At 51.7% G+C, this 24,224-nt stretch overlaps 1 protein-coding gene across 1 annotated transcript in view; it reads left to right on the forward strand.

The window, feature by feature from the left end:
• Positions 1-2,495: 2,495 nt before the first annotated feature.
• The window catches only part of LOC100088048 (histone-arginine methyltransferase CARM1-like), a 134,668-nt gene continuing 112,939 nt past the window's right edge, over positions 2,496-24,224 (forward strand). Inside the window, exon 1 of the mRNA XM_029056132.2 lies at positions 2,496-3,235. Within this exon, the coding sequence (XP_028911965.1) occupies positions 2,782-3,235 (454 nt within the window). The 5' untranslated portion in view covers positions 2,496-2,781. The remainder of the gene's footprint in view (positions 3,236-24,224) is intronic.

Here is a 24,224-nt window from a genome sequence, read left to right on the forward strand (position 1 = left end):
GTGCCTTCTACCGTCCAGGAGGAGATGAAATGCGGAGACGTAATCGTAGCCCCGGCTTTCGAAGAAGTAACCTTCGCAGTAAAGTCCCGAGAAACGGACAAGTACCCGGAAACGGATGGCATTTCTTAAAGGCATCTGTTAAGCGGTGACTCTGTGTCGAGCACCGATCTGAGCGCCGTGGAAGGTACGGGCTAGAGAAGCAGCGCGGCTCAGTGGAGGGAGCCCGGGCTCGGGAGTCAGAGGTCACGGGCTCGATTCCCGGCTCTGCCGCTTGTCAGCCGCGTGACTTTGGGCGAGTCACTTGACTTCTCTGGGCCTCAGTCACCTCGTCTGTAAAATGGGGATGAAGACGGCGAGCCTCACGTGGGACGACCCGATTACCCTGTATCTACCCCGGCGCTTAGAACGGTGCTCTGCACACAGTAAGCGCTCAACAAATACCGACATCACTATTACAGGTTAGTCGGTCCAGATGCAGTCCCCGTCCCACGGGGGGGCTCACAGTCTAAGTAGAGGGGAGGACAGGTGTTGACTGCCCCTCTTACAGATGAGGAGACTGAGGCACAGAGACGTTAGGTGACTTGCCCAAGCTCACACAGCAGGCAAGTGGCAGAACTGGGATCAGAACCTGTGTTCTCCTATGCCTTCCGACTCCCGTGCTCTTTCCACCAGGTCACCGTGCTTCGCTGGACCGTGGGTGGGCACTCTCCCCGTGAGTTGAAGAGAGAGCTGGTGAGATAAGAAGTTTCCATTTCGGCTCAGGACATTTTTATCCTGTACGAGGTTTCCCGCCCCCATGTGGGACAGGGACTGTGTCGGACCTGATTATCCTGAATTTAGCCTAGCTTGGCACACAGTAAGCGCTTAACGCACACCACGGTTATTATTATTATGATCGTCATGAGCTCTCTGAGGCCAGAGGAACTCATAAAGACAAGACGGGTCTGGCAGACTCCTGGCAAGCTCCTACCAAACTCACTGCTATGAAATTTCCTCTCGGCTGATTTAATAAAACGATCTTTTTAAAATGGTATTCGTTAAGCACTTCCTAGGCGGCGCCAGGAGCGATACCGAGCGCTGGGGTAGATGCAGGCCAATCAGGTCGGTCACAGTCCGTGTCCCACGTGGGGCTTACAGTCTTAACCCCCATTTTGCAGTTGAGGTAACCGAGGCACGGGCAGCTTAAGTGACTTGCCCGATGCCGGCTGCCAAGCGGTGCAGTTGGGCTTAGAACTCGGGTCACGTTGCCTGTGCTCTATCCAGCGGGCCACACGGCTTCTCATCCAATTCGATCAGCCAGTCGATCCACGGTATGTATTTAGAGCTTACTGGGCGTAGAGCACTGTACTAACCGCTCGGGAGAGCACGGCACGACAGAGTCGGCTCACGGCGCGCCAACCGTCTAGAGGAGGAGACGGGCATTAACGGAAATCGTTTATATCCCATAACTTAAGGATACGGACACAAGCGCTGTGGATTTAGGCCAACGTCTTATTCCTCGATTGGCATTACGGGGCGGGCATTCCACGCCTCTCTCCGTAAAAGGACCGTCAGAGTCCGGACGTCAGAAGGAGAGTCGCCTGGGGGAAACGGCACGGGCCTCGGAGTCGGGGGACGTGGGTTGCAATCCCGGCTCGGCCGGCTGCTTGCCGCGTGACCTCGGGCAAGTCACTGAACTTCTCCGCGCCCGTTTCCTCATCTGTAAAACGGGGATTCGATTCTACTTCTTCTGACTTAGACTGTGAGCCACGTGAGGGACGGGACTGCGTCCCGGCCTGCCCCGTATCTCGTATCTGCATCAGTGCATCGTACAGTGCCTGGGACACAGTAAACGCTTAAAGGGCACCGTTAGAAAAAAGCAGAAAAAAACGGGTCAGGCCACCACAGGGGATGTTCAAGTATTTGTCTTTCGTACAAATCGAACAACTCGTATTTGTTCCTGCGAGGGACCCTCCTTAAGATGGCCAGGTTTTCTGGGGTGCCAAACGGGGCAGGAGACGGGGCTTCGAGGGAGCGAGGCTCTCGATGGAAGGATTCCGAGAGGGAAGGCTTCCGGAGGGCGTGTGCAGGAGCTAGTGAGAAAAAGGCGGCAGCAGGAGGGAAAGAAAAAGGCAGGAAGAGAGAGAGGGAGAGAGGGAGAGAGCGCACGTGCATGTAGGCACACCCCACCGGGCAGGCAGGGCAAATCTCCAGGATGTCAAACCGGGTGGGGGGGAGCGTCTAAGGGTGGCATTTCCGAGGTTCGGTGACAATCTGTAAGTCGTGCGGGTGGAGCCGAGGGCAGGCCCAGAGGGGCTCCTGCCCTCCGACCCCCTACCGTTCGGGGAAAAGGGGACGAGCGTCCGGTCGACCTCGACCGACCGTCCACCGGTCCCCCCGGGGACACGGCGATAAACTAAGGGAGGGGGCGCCGGATGTGACGGAGGCGAGAACGTAAACGGGGGATCGGACCGGCCCGGTGCCGAATGTCGAGGGACACGGGGGGGGAACGACGTGAGGGTCGCCCTCCCGGACGCGGATCCATCCATCTACACGGAGGCGGGCGAGACACGCTTATCAAAAACGGCCGTCCTCGCAGAGTCGCCACGGCGGGCACCCGTCCGGGCAGCCGAGAACCGGCGCCCAGGGGGCTCGTCCTTCTTTCCCGCCCTTCTGGGGGGGTCGGGGGGCAGAAGCGGGTTCGCCTCTCCGGGCCTCAGTTCCCTCATCATCTGGCCAACGGGGATCGGGAGCGCGCGGTTTTCCAGGCGGGCGGAAAATCCTCCAGCAGAGGCCCAGCAGATGTCACCCTTTGGCTTCCGAACGCGAGGCCCTCGAATCCTCTCCGCCCCGTCCGGACCCCCTCGGCCGACTCGGATGTCGGGGTGGGGAAGGAGTGCGTGTGCGCGGGAATCCCTACTCGCCCGGGGCCCCGCCTTCTTGTTGCAACTTGGGCTGGGAAACGACCTGTGCGCGGAGGAGGGAGCAGGAGGAGGGAGCAGGAGGAGGGGAGGCGGCGGCTTCTTCTATACTGAGGGACCGGGGAGCGGGAGCTGCAAGCGGGTCGGGCTCATGGCCGCTTCTGCCGCCGCCGAGCCGGCCCCGGCCCCGCCGCTGCGGTACAGCGTGCGGCTGCACTTCGTCAACGAGGATCAGCTCCCCGGGGGGCTGCGGCTCCCCGGGCCCCCCAACGCCGCCGGGTTCCAGCTGGAGGTGCACCCGGGGGACGAGGATGCCGGCGTCACAGTTACCGACGGTGAAGTCCCGGGGAGGGGGCGCGGGGAGGGAGTCGGGGGAGGCCGAGGGTCCAGCGAGGGGAACTCTTTCCGGATTTAGCGCCAAAGCGCGGGCAAGGCCTCCCCATGGCCAACTTTCGGAGCGGGCTGCCTACTTCGGCTAAATCCCGGACCGCAGCCGCCGGTCCAATCCCCTAATGATGTTGGCGTTCGTCGAGCGCTCACTACGTGCAGGGCGCCGTTCTGAGCGCTGGGGGAGAGGACGGTGATGATGACGTTGGAGTTTGTCGAGCGCTTACTGCGATGTGCGAGCGCCGGGGGAGATAACGGGGTCATCGGGTCGATCCCCGGTTTCCGGACGAGGTCGCCGAGGCCCAGAGAAGCGAAACGACTCGCCCACGGTCACGCGGCGGACGGGCTGGATTCGAACCCGTGACCTCCGACCCCCCCCCCAAGCCCGGGCTCTTCCCGCCGGGCCACGCTGCTTACCCTAATCGCGGCTACGGGATCCCACCTTCCCGCCCGACTCGGTCTGGGGGAGAAGACGCTGGGAACGGCCGAACCCCGAGGGGGGGGGGGGGTTGTCGAGCGCTTACTAGGTGCAGAGCGCTGTGCTGAGCGCTCGGAACGGACAGCTCGGTAACGGATAGGGACGGTCCCTGCCCTTTGACGGGCTTGAGCCCCGTTTTCCGGATGAGGTCGCCGAGGCACGGAGGGGTAGAGTGACTGGCCCGGGGTCACACGGCAGACAGGTGGCGGAGCCGGGATTTGAACCCGTGACCTCCGACCTCGAAGCCCACGCCCTCGCCACTGAGCCTCGCCGTAGCTAGCCGTTCTCGCCGCCGGGGTGGATGCCAGGTCGCCCGGGTTGGCCCCCGCGGGGCCCCCGCCCTTGGTCCCCGTTTTACAGACGAGCTCACTGAGGCGCGGAGAGGCGAAGTGACCCGCCCGGACTCACCCAGCAGACGAGCGGCCGAGTCGGGGATTCGAGCCCGCCGCCTCTGACTCCCGGGCCCGGCCTCTTGCCGCCGAGCCACGCTGCTGCCCGTCGAAGCCGAGTACCCGATGAGGGCGGAGGGTCGGGCCCAGGGACCTACCCCCTGGTGGGTCTCCCGGCTTGAGGGAGCGGGTAAAGGCGGAAGCAGCGTGGCTGGTGGGAAGAGCCTGGGCCCCGGAGTCCGAGGATCCGGGTTCCGATTCCGCCGCCGGCCTGCTGCGTGACCTCGGACGGGTCGCTTCACCCTCTCTCTGGGCCTCGGGCACCTCGTCTGTAAAATGGCGATGGAGACTGCGGGCCCCAAGCGGGACGGGGGCCGTGTCCAACCCGGTCGGCTTGTATCCGCCCCAGCGCTCGGTACGGTACCGGACGTGCCGAGCACTTCGCGAACGCCCTAAAGAGGTCCCCGGAGGAGATCTCTTCGGGAAGGACTATCGCTGTGTTAAGTGAAGCGCAGCCAGCGCTCATTCTCAACTTGATTCATTCCGATGGGTCCCTGGTATTTTTTTTTTTTTTTTTGAATGGCGTCTCTTACGCGCTCCCCAGGTGCCGGGCGCCGTACTGAGCACTGGGGGAGATGAGAGCCAATCGGGTCGGCCGCGGTCCCTCTCCTATGTGGGGCTCACGATCTTAATCCCCGTTTTACGGACGAGGTAACCGAGGCACGGAGAGGTTAGGCGACACGCCAGGCAAGTGGCGGAGCTGGGATTAGAACCCGGGACCTCTGACTCCCAGGCCCGTGCTCCTTCCGCTAGGCCCCGCGGCTTCTGGTATTTACTGAGCACTTCCCGTGTGCGGGGCGCTGTACCAAGCCTCCGGGAGAGTACAGTACGCAGGGTTGGCGGGCACGTTCCCTGCCCACGAGGAACTTGCAGTCTAGAAGAGCAGCTATTAAAATGCAATACCCACCCATCGCGGCTTTTGAAACCAAAAAAAAGCACGCGATTGAATATTACACAGAAGCGGATCTTTGGGCCCGCTGTCAGATCGAGGCCGTTCGGGTAAGGTGGGGTTTTGGAGTGCGTGGTGGGCACGAGGCTTCAGTGAATCGGGGTGGTAGAAAGATCCGGCTACCGTAACGGAAGTCAACAAAACCCAAATCGACATGTATCGTTGAAGCCATCTCCCCTTCTGGACTGTAAGCTCGTAGCGGGCAGGGAGTGCGTCTGTTTTATCGTTATACTGTACTCTCCCCGGCACTTAGTACAGTACGAGGTAAGTTCACACGACTCTTCGGTACCCCTCTTCGGCACGGAGCACTCCGCCGGCCGGGAGGGAGCAATCCAGGCCTGCCACAGGCAGCTCTGAGGCGGAGAGCGTACGGGGGAGATTGAGCCGCTGCTGCACATCTTCCCTAGAACGGAGCAAGAAGGAAGGGGATCCGACTGTAGCGGGAGAGATCCGGGATAGACGTGATGAAGAACTTCCCGGCCCTAAGGATGTCTCGACGTTGAGACGAGTCAAGGAGGTTCTGGGATCTCCCGGAGATCTTTGTCGCTATTAGCGTTGTCGCCGCTAATAGTGATGCTACCAATAATGATCGTGGTTATAGTAATCGTGAGATTTAAGTGCTTGCTCTGGGTCGATGGCCGTATCGTCCTCGGGGGTAGATGCAGGATCCCCCCGCTTCAGGATCGCACCCGGACGGCTTCCGGTACTCTTCCGGTCTCGGCTGCGGGAGGGAGAGTCGAGCGGAGGCCTGTCCGTTCCGTTCCCGGCTTGGGCAGTGGCGAGCGAGTGGAAGGCCACCTGCTACAAGTCAAAACTCACCCGTGCCGGGCGGCGGCGTGGGAGAGAGTCGGGGGTGCGGGGACTCGGGCTTACTGCGCGGGAGAAAGTAGCGGTAAACCGCTTCCGTATCTTTCCCAAGAAGACTCTCTGGATCCGCTACCAGAGCGATTGCGCATCGAGGTGGGGCGTTCCGGGAGGGGTGGGTCCACGGAGCCACGGCGGGTCCGGAATGACGGCATAAGACGAGATGCAAGGTCATTTGCGGGTCGGACCCAGGCCCCGTTCCGCGTGGGGCTCACGGTCTTTGTAGACTCTCAGCTCGTCCTCTAGACTGTAAGCTCGTTGTGGGCGGGGAGCGTGTCTGTTGTACTGTCTTAAGCGCTTGGTACAGTGCCCTGCACACAGTGGGGTACTCAGTAAATACGACCGACTGACTATATGGGACGGGGACCGTGTCCAACCCGATGTTCTTGAATCTACCCGGATTGAGTCTCGAATCGTGCTGCTAGGAGAAGCAGCGCGGCGTAGTGGGTAGAGCACGGGCCTGGGAGTCAGGAGGTCGTGGGTTCTAATTCCGACTCTGCCGCTTGTCTGCTGTGTGACCTAGGGCAAGTCACTTCCCTTCTCTGGACCTCAGTTCCCTTGTCTGTAAAATGGGGATTGAGACTGCGAGTCCAACCCGATTTGCTTGGATCCACCCCGGCGCTTAGTATAGTGCCTGGCACATAGTAAGGGCTTGACAAATACCACAATTATTATTATTATTATTATTCTTACCCCAGCACTTAGTGTAGTGCCCGGCCCATAGTAAGTGCTTATTCATTCATTCATCCATCCATCCATCCATCCATTCATTCATTCTTTCAATCGGATTTATTTATCTGAGCGCTTACTTTGTGCAGAGCGCTGTACTAAGCGCTTGGAAAATACACTTCGGCAATAAAGAGAGACGATCGCTGCCCACACCGGGCTATCAGATCACCTTGAACTTAACACATCAGAAACAGAACTCCTTGTCTTCCCACCCAAACCTTGTCCTTCCCCTGACTTTCCCGTCAGTGTAGACCTCAGCACCGCCCTTCCTGTGCCTGTACCCTTGGCATGTCCTTGGACTCCTCTCTCTCATTCATCCCACATATTCCAACTATCACTAAATCCTGTCGGGTCAACCTTCACGACACTGCTTAAATCCGCCCTCTCCTCTCCCTCCAAACCGCTATCGTGGTAGTCCAAGCGTTTATCCTATCCCGCCTCGATGGCCGTATCGGTCTCCGGGCTGACCTCTCAGCCTCCTGTCTCTCCCCGCTCCAGTCCATGCTTCACTCTCCTGCCCGGATCATTGTTCTCCTAAAACATGCAGCCCGTGTTTCTCCACTCCTCCAGAACCTGTAGCTTCTGGAAAGTACTGTAGGAAAGTAGGGACCTGTCAGTGGGTGGCTTGGGGGGGGGGGGGGGGGGCGCAGGTCCCGAAGGTTTTGCCCCCCACCCTCCAGATACACATCGAATTGTATTTATGGAACGATTTTCTGTGCAAAGCACCGCACGCTTGGGAGAGTACGATTTAACTGTTGGTAGCACGTTCTCTGCCCTCTAGGAGCGTGCCGTCTAAAGGAAAAGGCCCTCACGATCATCCCTCCCTTCCCCGGTGCTTGTGCTTACAGATAAGCATCAATCAACTTATGATTTCATCCATTTATTTGAGGAGCTGTGCCTCGTACTTCTGCCGTACCCTCCCGGCACTCAAGAGCAGTGCTCTGCGTACAGTAGGTGCTCCATACGTCCTTCAGATCGAATCTCGCATCCACAAGCTGAATTCAGTTTTGTGAAAGTAACGGAACGGACAAGAAAGTTGGCTAAAAGTAGTCTAAGCTTCTTCACCTCGAGGTTCACGAGCCAAATTGAATCAGCCCTTTTTGCTGCCACCGAGCTCCTTTGTCCCAGCCTGCCGGCTTCCCCAGGTCAGGTGGGTGGCTCTCTCTCTGTCACCAGGCCCTGGGCCCCACCAGGAGCTTTCTGCCTTCCTCAGGAGGCTGACGATGGAGCGGTTAGGGCCCCCGCCACCGGAAGCCACGTTCCCTCCAAAAGCTCTGCTCCGAGTTGGCACCCGTGGCTGAACGTGGAAAAAAGCCGAGTGTACCTAACTAAATGCCTGCTAGATAATGTGACGGCGTTGCGAATAACCTGGACTTGGCCAGACAAGTTTTTGAAGAGATCCAATCAAATCCTACCACGTCGAGGAGTGTGCTAGGGTTACCAGCTTCACGGATCTGATTCAAAGCGGCACGATTAGATGTATAGGCTTTTATAATGTTTCAAATCGGGTAGGCTGGCTGACATGTCTACAGTGTAGGGGTTTTTTAAATTTTGAAGCGTCCTCGTTCGGCAGTTTCACCCCGGGGCCACTGTTTGACGAGAACATATTGCGGCAGCGTCACCGGCAACGGTGGAACAAACTCTTGATGAAAGTAGAGATCTGGAACATCCTTATGCACCAATGGAAAGGAGAAGTAGCATGCACTGCCAAGCGTAGTGTATTTGCCCAAAATGACAGACGACGTAGTTTTCCTAATTTAACTCTAGCGGTTTATTTCCGATAATCATCCGATGGGATGTGTCGGCTGCCCGCCGCGTGCGGCGCTCTATTCAAGGCATCTGGGAGAGTAGACTAGGTGTAAAGGGAACGGTCCCTTGCCTTCGGGAGCCTGACGATCTAACGGGAGAGCCGGGCAGGCGCTTCTTTAGAGCTAGAAGGAGCTGGAAGAAGATCACGGTACCGTACGTAGGATGAATCAGCTGAGTGTGAAGAAAGAAATAGCGACTGAATATACGTATATACCCTAGTCCTCAGGGTAGGCGCCCCAGTGCTAAAGATGACTGTTGGGATGATGTGGCCTCGGGGTGGGGAATAAATCAGAGGAAGCTTCTTGGACAGGGTGGGGTTTTAAGAGATTGGAGACGGGGGACTGGCAGATTTTTCATCAGTGGGGAGTTCCGGATTGGGGAAACAGCATGAGCCGTAGGGAATGGAGCAAGGCAGATAGGGAGCTTGGGAGGAGGAAAGGGTGGCAGCTGGGGAGGGGAGGGTGAAGGGAGCCGATCTGTGCGATGGAGAAAGGTGAGGGAGAGCCTCGAAGCCACTGGTAAGGAGTTTTTGCTTGATGCGGAGGGAGATGGATTACACTTGGAGGGTTCGGAGGAGAGGAGAGTTTATGCCGAGCCTCATTCTAAAAAGATGAACCGGGTCGCGACGTGTGGTGTATCTAGGCCGAAGGGGGGGACGGGCTGGAGGCGGGGAGACAGGGTGGGGAGGGGGTTTTTTTTTATGGTATTCGGTAAGCGCTTACGGTGGGTCGAGCACTGCTCTAAGTGCGGAGGGAGATAAAAGTGAATCAGGCCAGATAAAGTCCCTTGCCCCCATGGGGCTCACAGTCTAGGAGGGAGGGAGAACGGGTCTGGAATCCCCATTTCGCAGTCGCGGAAACGGAGGCGCAGAGAAGTTAAGTGGCTCACCCCAGGACACACAGCAGGCAAAGAAGTGGTGGAGCTGGGATTGGAACCCAGGTCCTCGGGCTCCCAGGCCCGTGCTCTACCCATCAGGCCATGCCGCTCGCTTTCCTTCACAGCAAGCGAAGTTCCGCGTCCTACTTAAAAAAGCGTAACCATTCTTCAGCCCCCAAAAGTTGAGGTGTCCTGCAGCTCGTGATTTTAGGATATTATGAGGAGAAGAGTCTTTTGGATGTCGCACTCTCCCCCGTTATTTTCTTGTCGTCGAATAAACACCGAGGTTAGCCTTTTCCAAAGCGTTTGAAAAGGTCTGCAATTAAAATACCAATATTTGCCTTTTACCGAGGAGCAGCTTTTCTAAAATGTATTTACCAGTCAGGAAATAATGGGTTTGCTAATTGCTGCACAATCAGGTCTTATTGCTTCATTAGCATTATCATCATCGTCGTCATTATCATCATTGCTGATTTACAATGCATAGCACACTACGCTAGGGGCTTGAGACGATGTATAATCAACCAATCGTATTTACTGAGCACTTACTGCGTACAGAGCACTGGGAGAGTACGTTATGACAGAGCTGATAGGCACGTTCCGTGGAGCTTACAGTCTAGAGGGGGAGACAGATTTTGATATAAATAACTAACTAACTAACGGATATGGACGCAAGTGCTGTGGAACTGAAGGGGGGGGTGAATAAAAGGTGCAGAGAAGCAGCGTGACTTAGCGGATAGAGCACGGGCCCGGGAGTCAGAGGGACCTGGCTTCTAATACCGGCTCCGCCACTCGTCTGCCGTGTGACCTTTGGCCAGTCACTTACCTTCTCTAGGCCGCAGTTACCTCATCTGTAAAACGGGGATTAAGAGCGTGAGCCCAGTGTGGGACAGGGACTGTGTCCAACCTGATTAACTTGTATGTACCCCAGTGCTTAGGACAATACTTGGCACGTAGTGAGCGCCTAACGGTAACCATAATTATTACCAATTATTAGTGTTATCATCGAATCCGAGTGCAAGGGTGATGCCGAAGGGAGTGGGAGAAGAGGAAATGAAGGGGGAAGGCCTCTAGAAGAAATGGAATTCAAAACAGGCCTAACCCACAAGGAGTTTTCACTCTAGGGGTTGGGTGGAAGGGGGGAAAGACAAACCCCCCCCCAAACGATGGAAAAGGTAGCATTTAAACAAGTATTGCTTGGCAGGCTGGCTTGAGATGGCACTCTAACCTTCTCTATGCCCCAGCCGCCCCCCCCCCCCCCTTCACCAGCTAGGGTTGGGGGTTTATCCCTAGGAGTGCAGGGGGATAAGGGGATGTGGGGCGGGGACGGGGGGGACCCCCAAGGCCTCCGTCCTAGATCCTTTCTTTATCCACCCTTGAGCAACATTACGTCTTTAGTCCGCACGAAACAGAGCTAGCATCACTTTGAAAAAGAAAACCCCAGATCCCAATTTCTTAATTGCCCCTGATGAATTCCGTCTCGCTCGTCAGCAAATGATAGTCACAAAGGAAATTTTCCACTAAAAATTACTTTAGAAAATACCCCTGGCCCCACGAAGACGGGCCTCTGCCACCTTCATATTCGTACTAAATGATTTCTTTTTAAGTCACTCTTTGTAACACCGAGAGTAAAACTCCTGCAGTTCCAATGCACTTTTTTTTTTGGTAAGGAAAAAATTGAGGTAGCAAATTGGGACTGTTAAAATAGAGCAGGTTATGTCCTCTAACCTTATGGGTATAGCCTGAGGGAAATACAACTCTACTAGTTATTAGAAATAGCGTTATTCCCCTTCACGCTTTTGTTATAGATAAGAATAATACCTTGAATAGATAACAAATGGAAACTATTCAGAGCGCCTGGGTAGCTGAGTATAAAAGCACCACAATTGTGGCTAACAAAAGCTGTTTAGGATTGCTTTTCTCTTTGTCAATGGTTGCAACTTGTTGTGGTCTCTTATTCAGTATTAATGAATAGGAGAGTTCAAAGACAGGAGGTCTGTGGTAAATACTTAAAGTAAATGCTTTTGGGGGGGGGGGGGGGAGAGAGAGAGAATGATCATTTTCTAAATGCTCAGTACATCGTGTTCTTTCCATCGTTTCACCGTCTCCGTTTCCAAATTGAGAATAAGGTAAATACAGGAAGGAAAACTGAACGTAACTCGAAGGACTCTGTATGCTATGTGGTCTACAGTTGGTCGTGAGATAAATTTGGGGGGTAAGTGTTTAAAAAAAGTGGCAATGAATTGGTCACTTCAGAAATTCAACGATACTATCCTAAAATGTCTGGGATGGTTGAAACATTGACTGGCGACTTAAATCCTTGGGGTTCTCTACAGGGCAGGGGAAACGCCCATGCATGAGATCCAGATCACTCTAACCTGTCACGGCAGCGAAGCATACGTCTTTGCAACAGGAGGGGGTTACTTTCTACGTGCCGGAGTCTTGGTGTAGTGGATGGACCACTACATGTACAGCGCCTTGATTCTATTTATTTGCTGTTGTTTTAATGAGATGTTCATCCCCTTGATTCTATTTATCGCCACTGTTCGTGTCCGTCCGTCTCCCCCGATTGGACCGTAAGCCCGTCAAAGGGCAGGGACTGTCTCTATCTGTTGCCGATTTGTCCGTTCCAAGCGCTTAGTACAGGGCTCTGCGCATAGTAAGCGCTCAGTGAATACTATTGAATGAATGGACCACCGGCTTGGGACTCAGAAGGTCACGGGTTCTAATCCCAGCTCTCCACTTGTCTACTGTGTGACCTTGGGCAAGTCACTTCACTTCTCCGGACCTCCGTTACCTCGTCGATGAGGATTGAAACCGTGAGCCCGACGTGGGACAGGGACCGTGTCCAACCCGATTTGCTTGTATCCGCCCCCAGTGCTTAGTACAGCGCCCGCCACATAGTAAGCGCTTAACGAATACCACAGTTATTTGTGCAAGAAGGTGTACCTGATTTCCGACTGATTTCCACAGGGCCCTCCATTCGTTACATAGACTTTGAGCCCCACGTGGGATGGGGACCGTATCTGACCCGATTACCTTGTTCCAGCGCCTGGAACGGTACTTAGCACGTAGTAAGCGCTTAACCGATAGCACAGTTATTACTATTTTTTATGATTATTGCTCGGACGTGGGGGGGGGGGGGTGTATCCGCTAAAACCGTAGCAGAAGTACTCTGAAATGAGGGAACTGGAGTGGTTGAGTGAGAGACACGTCCAGCCTTTTCTGATTCCCTCCGCGCTCCTGGAATCCGAGCCGGCGACGTTCATCGGCGTGGCGACGTCTCTGCTTACTGAAGTGGATGTTTCCGTCTTCTCTTTCTTGGCCATCTCTGCTCAGCTAACCGTGGTGTGAATATAGATCCCAGTTCATTTCATGTGAACGTCTCGAGGCTGCTTTTGGATTTGTCCCTTTTAAGCACCTGGTATTCATCCCACCCTCGGCCCCACGGCCCTCATTTCCATATCCATCATTTCTTTTCATGTCTGTCCCCGCCTGTAGACTGTAAGCTCTTGGTGGGCAGGGAACGCGTCTACCGACTCCGTTGTATCGTACTCTCCCAAGCGGCCAATAGTAACGAGAAAGCTCTAGCACGGCATTTCTGAGCGGTCTTGGCCAGCCAACCCACCCCTTAGGGGACACCTCTTCCCCAGGAGGAGTGCAATGCCTTGCCTTCAGTAGAGGGGAGTAAATCACACTTTGTTGACGGTGATATTGACGGAAAAAGCCTTAGCAGAAACCCCTAAAGAAATAGCAGTGGTGACAGCTTTCCAAGATATTTAAGAAATGACTGGGTGTTTTCAAAGTTCCCGTGGGCATGGGGGATGAAACAATGAATAGCTTGGAAAGTGAAACCGCGTACAGATCGTCAGGGAGGTACGCACCCATATGTGTACCTCCAGCCCCATGTGTGAGTCCCCATCTTCAGTTGATTATTTAGACTCCCCTTGCAGCGATCTATACTAACCTCAAAGGATGGGAAAGTCCCACATTCTGACGTCGAGCTCCGGCTGCCCCCGAACCGTGGGCCCTTTCAGCTCAGAATGGAGTTTTGCCACCTCGTCTTTTCAGTCAGACTATAAGCTCCTTATGGGCAAGGAATGTGGCGCTTCTTTGCTGTGGACTTCCCAAGTCCAGTGCTTCACATCCTGGGAGTGCTCAATAAATGAGATTACTACTGGTTGCCTGGAGAGCCGTCACTGTCTTGTCTCATGCTGTCGAGTCGTCTCCGAACCGTAGCGGCTTCACGGACTCTGGAGTGGGAGTTTGCGGGGAAAGCGGGGGTAGCCCGGAGTGAGTATCGTGGTTTTTGACCTGCTGCCGTTGCTCCGCTGCCCACCAGCTGCCTGGTGTGGTGTAATCATAATTATGGTATTTGTTAAGCGCTTACTGTGTGCCGAACACTGTACCGAGCGCTGGTAGGGACAGGGCTCCGGGGTAGGAGGAAGAGTTGAGCAGGTGTGGAGCCTCTAGAATGAGGAGTGGGAGGTGGGGAAGGGGGAACAGAGGGGAGCGGCTGGACGTCTCATCCTCTGAAAGGCAGGAGGAAGGGGAGGAGGAGGAGGAGGAGGACAGTGGCACCCTCTGGTTTGCACATTATCGCCCCAGTTTGAAACGACTTTCGCCGTGCACAGGGGATTACGGATATTTATTATTATTAATGCTAATGGTATTCGTTGAGTGCTTACCATGTGCCAGGCACTGTTCTAAGCACTGGGGTAGATACAAGGGCTCAAAGTCTTAGTCCCCGTTTTACAGGTGAGGGAACTGGGGCCCGGTGAAGTGACTTGCCCAGGGTCACACCGCAGACTAGTGGCGGAGCCGGGATTGGAACCCATGACCTTCCGACTCCCAGGCCCGTGCTCCGTCCACTAGGCCACGCTGCTTACATTTAGATTCTCTTTAGCGGCCGAAGGCACTGGGGAATGCGCTTGCGTTGTTTCCTAAATGGAAGTGGACAAATGATTGAAAGAAATAGAAACCGACAGGCCAGTATCCCGACAGTGTGTACACCATGACTAACGCGGGGGAAGACCGCCTGTGCACTTGCCATTGTGTTGCTCTCCTGCCCGCCTTCTACCCATTACCCTCTGAGCCCCAGTGGGAACGTGACTGGCATTCATTCATTCATTCAATAGTATTTATTGAGCGCTTACTATGTGCAGAGCACTGTACTGAGCGCTTGGAATGTACAAATCGGGAACAGATAGAGACAGTCCCTGCCCTCTGACGGGCTTACAGTCTCATCGGGGGAGACGGACGGACAAGAACGATGGCAATAAATAGGGGGGCAAGAGGGTGTGACTGACTCCGTATAAACCACTGGCACGAGGACCAATTCCTCTGCCTAGGCTCTCGGTCCCAAAGACTCAGCACTGAGTCTCTTTCATCGTCCTGACAGGAGACTCCATCCGTCCGATATGTATTTGGTATTTACGCCCCTACTCCTTGGAACGGAGACCAATTCTCACCTATCTGTGGAAATCCCGTGCTGCGCAGTACGTAGGCAGATACCCTGTGGAGACCTAATAAATGCTCGTCGATTTTGACGATCACGTCTCCACCCAGAGGTGACCGCTTAAGTGGTTTCGCATCCCTCCCCGAAGCACCGATTCGCGGGCGACTGAATGAAGATATTTCTTTCCGGTGCACGTTGAATCAGCATTCCCTTTTGGGGCCGGTGCTGGGTTTCCACGGTCGGAGAATGAGTGGCTCCCCGATCACCCACCACCTTCCAGTAGTGGTTTAGATCTCTGTCCTTGTTGTTTTTTTTTTTTTTCAATGGAAGAACAACAAAATCATTGGACAGCTGACAGCTGTCCTAGAATGCTGCCTCATCTCTCCCAAAATCTGTTCAATCTGGCACAATTCCTTTGTAGTGGATAATACCTGGCATAAATGTTCTCATCCTTCTACCCCCTTTTCACTTCTTCCTCCATCCTGATCGCTCCTCCCATTCCACCCGACATTTTGGAAAGAGGGTCTAACTTGTGTGGCAAATTTTACATGTCTTCTCTCTCCCCTCCAGACCGTAACACGAGACTCTTTGCCACATTTCAGGGCATCCCAAAATGCCAAATTCTGGGAATAAAACGCCCTGCTAGTGGAAAAAAACAAAAACCGATCCATGCGGGCCTCGTGGCCCCGGTCCTTTTTAAAAGTGGGTAATTAATTTTTTTTTTTGATTTCTGACTTCTTTTCCCCCGATAACGTCACGCCGACCGGTGTTCTTAAAAATTTGCTGCATGAATCATATACAGTGTCGTTCAGCAAAGGTGAATTATTTGATTGCTTCCTCGGTGATATTCCCAGCTTGGCATTTAATCTGGATGAAGCCCCCAGACCGCAATTTACACAATCAGTCTAGTTTCCCGTAATTGCGATACATCGTATCATTAACTATGACAGATTTCTCCTCCTTCAATCTTTTTGGCTGTGTCAGTGACCCCTGATCTGCTCATCGTGGCCAGATTTCAATGGAGTTAAGTGGGTTTCTTAGTCATATAGGAGAATATAAAGACTGAGCTCTACGCTGGAACAGTATTATCCCAAAGGTTAGCGCTTACACGAGGCTCACCAGCTGATTTCAATGAATGTTTGGTCATTGGCGGCCATCTCAAGAAATCTCCCTATAAGAAGAATGTTACAATTAAGGCGGTTTTGTCTAACTGGCAAGCAGGTGGAAAGCAAGATGTGTAGCATACTTTCATTGTTAAAAAAGGATCATTTATCAACAATGCACCTCTAAAATGAGGTCATTTACAGGCAGCAAAGTGATGGAAAATTCGAAAAGAGAAGGTGTTTTAAAGGGAACCTTTTTACAGGTTCAAAATTAACCCTGTTCCCAGCCCGCTACTTGCCTGTGAAGTTTTTGTAGCCAGGGAACAACAACCCTGGTGTTAACCTACTAACTAGTCACTGTCTCGATCTCGCCTTTCACCGTTGACCTCGTGTTCTAGTCCTGCCTCCTACCTGAAACTCCCTCCCCTTTCACGTCCAACAGACCACTGCTCTCCCCATCTGTACCACAGTCACAACTCCTCCAGGAGGCCTTCCCTAACTATTCTCTCATCTCTTGTGGATTATGTGAAGTGTGACTCCCGGAAATGACACCCATCATAGCTTCCCATCCCCCAGGTGACGGCTCCTAGAAGGAAGAGTTTCACCTCTCTCTCTCCCCTTCCCTCGCTCCTGCCCAGTCCCCTTTTCCGGTCCCCCCTCTAGCCTTAACTGACCCCCCCCCCCCGGTCGGATGCTCCGTAATCCACACCACAACGTGGCCTAGTGGAAAGGGCCCGGGTCTGGGAGTCAGAGGACCTGGGTTCTAATCCCGGCTCCACCACGTATCTGCTGTGTGATCTCGGACAAGTCACTTAACTTATCTGCGCTTCAGCTCCCTCGTTTGTAAAATGGGTATTCAGTCCTCCTCCTTCCTGCTTAGACTGGGAGCCCCATGTGGGACGGGGACCGTATCCGACCTGGTTAACGGGTCTCGATCTCGGAGTTTAGTACAGGGCCTGGCACACAGTACGTGCTTACCATCACCATTTAAAAAAAACAGCAAACGAAAGGACAACGCAGCCTCCACTCACCTTTGTCAAACGGAAACTGCAGCTTGTTGGCAGTAAGGATAGCTGCGTGTATTTGCGGAAGTTCCAGTGGGATTGCACCGGGAGGGCTAAGCCGTCTTCATCCAGATGTGAACCCTTAGGAAGGAGTTCAAGGGGCTGCTTCCCACCTGACACGTCATCTATCACACCGTGATGCACAAAAGACGCGGGGTCGTGATGCAGTGTGGAATTCCATGCTACACTGTCAAACCGCCCTGTTTCTCCATGTGGCAAATGGTGATTTTAATTTAGTCCTCCCTTCTATCCCTAGCCCTAATAATAATAATAATAATAATAATAGTATTTGTTAGTCACTTGTGCCAAGGATTACACTAAGTGCTGGGGTAGATATCCAGGTAGTCGAATTGGACACAGTCCCTGTTCCACATGGGTCTCATAGTCTAGGATTGCACTTGGATCTGTACCCCTTGTTCAGCTCCACAGCGCTTATGTCCATATCTGTAATTGATTTTAACATCTATCTCCCCATCTAGACTGTAAGCTCCTTGTGGGCAGAGAACACATCCGTCACCTCCGTTACACTCGTGGATAGCGCCTGGGCCTGGGAGTCCGAAGAAACTGGGCTCTAATTCCAGCTCCGCCACGTGTCTGCGGTGTTCCCTTGGGCAAGCCCCTCCGCTTCTCTGTGCCCCAGTTCCCACGTCTGTAAAATGGGGATTAAGTCTGTGAGCTCCACATGGGGCACGGACTCTGTCCAACCCGATTAGCTTCCGTCTACCCCAGTACTCGGTGCAGTTCCTGGCATATAGTAAGCGCTTAACAAATACCGTATAAAACAAAAACCAAAACCCTCTCCCAAGCGCTTAGCGCAGTGCTCTGCACACAGTAAGTGCTCCGTAAATGCGATCGAATGATAGTACACGCCAAGTAAATGCCCTTAATGTTAATAAGAGTTTCATCACTGGAGGAAGAGTTGTTACTTGTACACCTTCATCTTGTGCCCAGGATCAAAGGGGGCTATAATCCTGTTCCCTGGAAAACCTTCTCTTATTAGATTTCGGAGAGATTTTCAGTTCAGGGCCTCTGTCTGGTTCCTGGGTTTATGCAGACTGCCTTTATTTCTCTTTCTAGCATGTTGTCTCTGTGTTATCCCCCTAAAATGGGAGGAGTTAAAGAACAGTGTTCCCACACAGGCTGAATGTGATTAGTCACCATCCCTTCACCTTTAAGTTAGGGCATACATGGATCACCACAGAGCTTGCTGATAAAGTCTGTTTTTCAAGCAAATAACGACTGTCTAGACATATTTCCAGCAAGAGGATAAGGAACCTTCATTCCAAATATCACTGAGCTGTGAAAGTGAAATTATGCATAACTTGTTCCCTTAAGTATTTTTAAGAGACGTTTATCATATTTCTTCAGGGACTCTGCATTTGCTGCCAATGATCTTCAATTGCTATTTTGTTCAGACTTAAAAAGAAAAGGGTGATTTGTTTCAAGGGAAAAAAATCGCTTACTTGGGCCTCCCATACAGTGTTGGAGAGAAAACTCTCCCATTACAGCGTCCATGTGGAAATCAGGCACTGACTCCACTTGAAAATGTGGCGCTTTTTTGTTCTTCTGTTGCTTTAAATTTGAGCAGCAAATTCTTCTCTATAAAGTTTGCTTTTCAGAGGCCACCTCTGTTCAGGAGACTATTATAATGGCATAGTCAAAGGATGCTAGTTTTCTTTGGCATCAGAATATTTTCAGTTATTTTTCACCAACGCCAATGAGATGCAGGAGGCGTTACTTTCTGAATCATACATATGAGGTTTGAAACATATAAACATCGCGTCCCTTTGCCATTTGTCATTTTGGCATTTCTGCCAGATTCTGCTGATACGCTCATCTCATTTAGCGGCTCTGGAGCTGAGCCGGCACAGGACAGCGATGCCATGACGATGTGAGGCTTTTCGTGCCCTGGAACAGAGGGGACTCTGTGGCAGTTCCACATGGCCTTCCCCTTGCCCACAGCGGCTGCCCTTGCCCGGGGATAGAATTCCCACTGGAGACGACGCTACCTCGGAGCTGGGCGAAATGCACCCCAGAGACTGGGGTTCCTGCTTCTGCCGCCCGACCTGAAGCAGTTTACGGTGCTGGTGACGGCACTGCTCTGGGGCCTCGGTGGCCTTGGGCAAAATCACTTCACTTCTCTGTGCTTCAGTTACTTCACCTATAAAATGGGGATTAATACCGTGAGCCCGACGTGCACTGTGTCCAACCCGTTTAGCTTGGCGCTTGGCAGATAATAAGTCCTTAACAAATGCTATACAAGGCCCCAGAAGGTCACGGAGTATTAAGATAGAGTGGACTCCGTTAGATTTGGCAAGGAGGAAGTCATTGTTGACCTTGGAGAATATGAAATGAAGGGAGTTGGAGGAGAGAAAATAATAATAACGGCATTTGTTAAGCACGTATTACGTGCCAGGCAGTTGTACTGAGCGCCGGGGTAGATACAAGCATATCGGGTTGGACGCGGTCGCTGTCCCAGGTGGGGCTCACAGTCCCGATCCCCATTTTACAGATGAGGGAACTGAGGCCCAGAGAAGTAAAGTGACTTGCCCGAGGTCACACAGCGGACCAGTGGCGGAGCCAGGATCAGAACCCATAACCTTCTGATTCCCAAGCCCGTGCTCTATCCACTACGCCATGCTACTTCACTGCTTCCCTGTGAAAATGGAGGTAGTAGGTGTCTATCCCCTTTTGAGGAGGTTGGACAGCTACGGGAGGGGAACGATGGGCCGACAGCCGGGTAGCGCGGTGAGATTCAGGCGAGGATTTTTTAGGGTCGGCCAACGTGAGCGTGTTTGAAGGCAGAAGGGAGGGAGCTAGCAGAGAGTGGGTGGTTGAAGATGGTGGTCAGGCAGAGACGAAGCATCTTTTCAGGAGGTACAAAGGGGTCCGGGTTGCTATGGGGCTGCTAACCTCCCTCACCACCCTGCTGGCATCATCGCTGCTCTCTCCCTATGGTATCCTCTGCCCAAGCTTCCTATCACTCTCTCCCATCAGCTCCGGTCTCTATGTGGAAGGCCATTTAAACACTGAAACATATTGGCCACCGGTGGCTGGAATCTGGCACGTGCCCCTCCAAATCCCCCATCCCACTCTTCTCCCTTTGCTCTGGCATTCCGGAAGGAAAGGTTTCCTGAGGCCTAGGACTCAAAAGGTGCTTAAGCACTTAAAAAGGCAAGGGATATTTTTGGCCGACTCAATGATGATCCGTTACTTATTATTATAAATCGGGAGGCATGATATCCGTTGAAGGGAATGTGATCATTCATTCATTCATTCAGTAGTATTTATTGAGCGCTTACTATGTGCAGAGCACTGTACTAAGCTCTTGGAATGTACAAATCGGTAACAGATAGAGACAGTCCCTGCCCTTTGACGGGCTTACAGTCTGTTGTTCTGTCTGGTAAAGACCCTTTTTTTCCTAGATTTCAGGATTGAACCATGTTTTTTTTCCCCTCCCAGTGGCAAACTCTCCGAATTAACCAGGGATGATCCTGAAATTTAGCAAGTGTGTTCATTTGTTCTTCCTTTGCGTTGGTACGTTATGAGCTATATTTGCTCTTTGCAGTACAGTGTGGTATTCAACCCAAGTTTCTGCAGCTATAGAACACAGTCAAGACGGTAGGGAAATATGCACAATAAAATTAGGGAAGTGTTGACTATGAAGCGGCCAAGCTAGGTCAGCACAGTCACTGGGCCAAGATTAAACCCTGGTTCTTCCCTCTCCCATTCACCACCAATGGCCTAGGTGAGACTGGAGGGTGAAGAGGCCATAAAATTCCAGGGACTTTTGGAACTCAGATAGTAGAAAACTGTAGCCACATGTCCCGAGGCTGGACCGGCGTGAGGTATCATGGAAAGCTTTCTACCTCTCTAACGTAGCCCACGTTAGAGTAATTCATGTGAGTCTTCATGGGAGGAGAAAAAAGTCTGTATTTATTCAGGTGTTCAGAAAATCGTCCTTTAAATTCAGCACTGCTGAAATGTGTGTCCAGAGAATTATAACCCAATAAATGTAGTTCGCATTTGTTATTTGTTATTTGAACAGCTGTACTTGAAATTATATTCTTGAACATCGGCTAGGATTAAAACATGTAGGATTTTCCCATCATCTTTGGAATTTAGAAAGATTTTGGGAAATAAATGATAGCGCAAAAACCCAGTTTGTGCTCGAATGACCTTGTGTTTGCCTTAAATTTGATAATTTAATAATCATGGCATTTTATGAAGCACTGGCTATGGGTTAAATTTAGGGATAGATATCAAATAATCAGATTAGACACAGTCCCTTAAACGCTTACTGTGTCGAGCACTGTATTAGGTGCTGGGGTAGATACAAGATAATCAGGTCCCACACGGAACTCACAGTCTAAGTAGGAGGGAGAACAGGCATTGAGTCCTCATTTTGCAGATGAGGGAACTGAGGCCCAGAGAAGTTAAGGGACTTCCCCAGGGTTACTCAGCAGGTAAGTGACGGAGCTGGCATTAGAACCCAGGTCCTCTGACTCCCAGGCCCGTGTTCTTTCCCCTAGGCCACGCTGCTTCCCTGTCTTCCGATTTAAGTGTCAAGGACCTAGTGAAGGGACCTGATCCTGATGTTGCTTTCGTTGACTCTGTTGCAATCTATGGTTACCACTGGTTACCTCTACCTAGATTGTAGACCTCATGTGGGACAGAGTCTATGCCCGATCTGTTTTGTTCATACCAATCCCAGTGCTTAGCACTGTCCTTGGCACACAGTAAGTGCTAAATAAATACCATGTCTAAGATTCTCAGATTTGTGGATCATAATTTCAAGACTGATTGCACTCCATCCACTTCATCGCTTTAAAGAACAAAAGAGTTTGGTGTTTTTTCAATTTTCTTGAGGCTCCAGAGGCTGCGCCTAATGGTCGACCGACATTTTCTTTCAAGAACATTTTCCAACAATTACAATGTAGGGAGAGGGCAGATTTTAGCTTTTTTCTGTACAAATTAAGGAAGAGTTTTAATTGCTTTACATAAATCACTGTAGAACAGGCTCTTCCAACTTTGTAGGGAATGAACAGGCTGTATTGGAAACTGTACTTCAGCCCTAATAAAAATATCAAATGATGGGTCGGTTTAATTGATGCCAAGCATTCGTGCTGATTCTTTTTTTTTATGTCACAACGCAGCTATTTCTTTCTAAAAATTGTCGGAGTTTAACATTTCTTTATATAGCTCTGTGCTTTGTTAGAATTCATAAGACTTTGGGAAAAAAAAAATACATGATTTAAGCATTATTATTGCTCCATGTAGCTCCCTCACTTTCCAGGAATAAATTAAGAAAGTCCCACGTGCTTCATGCTGGATTTTGGTTCCTAGGAGGGATAACTCATGAACAACTAAAGATGCCTTTAAATAGCAAGCAGGTGGCCGCCATAGGAGAGAAGGAGCAGATCTAGGGAATGTTGTTATTTATGGTTTTTGTTAAGCACTTACTCTGTGCCGGGCACTGTACTAAGCGCTGGGGTAGATACAAGATGATAGGGTTGGGCACAGTCCCTGTCCCACATGGGGCTCACGGTCTTAATCCCCATTTTACAGAAGATGTAACTGAGGCACTGAGGCATAATGAGCGAATGAATGAATACTTCGTGGGACTCCTGTTTCTATTTGTCGTCGGAAAGGAGGTCAAAAGTTGAAAATATTTCAGCCATTTGTTTTTAAATACTCAAGTGAAGCGACTTGCCCAAGGTCATACAACAGACAAGGGGCAGAGCCAGAATTAGGACCCAGGTCCTGTGACTCCCAGCCCCATGTCCTTTCCACTGAGCCATGCTGCTTTCTCTCCCCTATTTCCCCTCCCCTGGTCTCTCCCCCTCTCTTCCTGTTTCCCTCCCACACACCCCTCCTTTCCTTTCCAGGCTCCCCTCACCTCTCTTTGACCCTCTGGTCCGCTGTGTGACTTAGGCAAGTCACTTCATTTTAAAATTGTAAAATTGTAAAATGGGGGCTAAGACTGTGAGCCCTATGCGGGACAGGGGCTTTGGCCAAATTGGTTAGCTTGTATAGTAATAATATGCTGCCAAGGGCTCAATACAATGCTTGGCACATAGTAAGCGCTTAACAAATACCATTTGAAAAAAAAAAAAAGTGAGCGACTTGACCTGGCCTGTCCAAGAGATTGGAAGAAGCCTTTTGTCTTCCTTCAATAGAAACTGCTTTTTTATAGGGTGAAGGAGGGAGAAATTGAAGCCTGTACTGTTAGGTATGTTCAGTTGAGCACTGGGGGCTTAATAGACTGCGATTGTGTCTATCGTCTGATTGTGTTCTCAGACAGTTTGCTGAAGGATTCCAGTTAGGCGGATGGAGGAGTGGAAACTTTGGGGGAAGAGGGTCAACTGTGCCTTTGCAGTCAAATCTGGCTAGTGTGTGTGTTACACAAGAGAAAGGTCTGTGGTGTTTTCTCCCAGAGATTCTACTCCCAGCCCCACAACGCCTAACGTACATATCTGTAATTAATTCATTTATATTAATGTCCGCCTCCCATCTAGACTGTAAGCTCGTTGTGGGCGGGGAATGTGTCCGTTTATCGTTATTTTGTACTCTCCCAAGCGCGTAGTACAGTGCTCTGCACACAGTAAATGTTCAGTAAATACGATTGAATGAGCAAATGAATGAATACTTCGTGGGACTCCTGTTCTTATTTGTCGTCGGAAAGGAGGTCAAAAGTTGAAAATATTTCAGCCATTTGTTTTTAAATACTCAAGCAAAACGATAAATGCCTTTCCCAAGGCTTCAATGACTATTCAGGACAAGGTCCAGGAACCTCTCTCTCCTTTATTATTTCGTAATTATACCTTCACAATGAAGTTAACTTCATCAAAGCTATATAACGTGCGTTTAATGTGTAGGATTGGCTCCTTGCGCGCCAACTGCTAGAAGGTTTCGTTCTTTTAGCTTTTTCTGGTCTAACGGATTTCTGACCCCTGATATTCGGCACATTCTAGAGTAGAATCGCCTCTGCCCTGACACTTCAGCTATCAGTTCTTCTTTCACTTTATTGCTCCAGTCATTCATCAGAGCTATGTTTTGTGCCCAACGGTTTTCATATGAGGAATTCGGGATAAAGCATGGCATTGGAAGTAGGGAACATGTCTGTCACTCCGTTGTATTCTCTGAAGAGCTTAGTAG

This window comes from Ornithorhynchus anatinus, chromosome X5 (genome assembly GCF_004115215.2).
Source record: "Ornithorhynchus anatinus isolate Pmale09 chromosome X5, mOrnAna1.pri.v4, whole genome shotgun sequence".
Taxonomy (NCBI): domain Eukaryota; kingdom Metazoa; phylum Chordata; class Mammalia; order Monotremata; family Ornithorhynchidae; genus Ornithorhynchus; species Ornithorhynchus anatinus.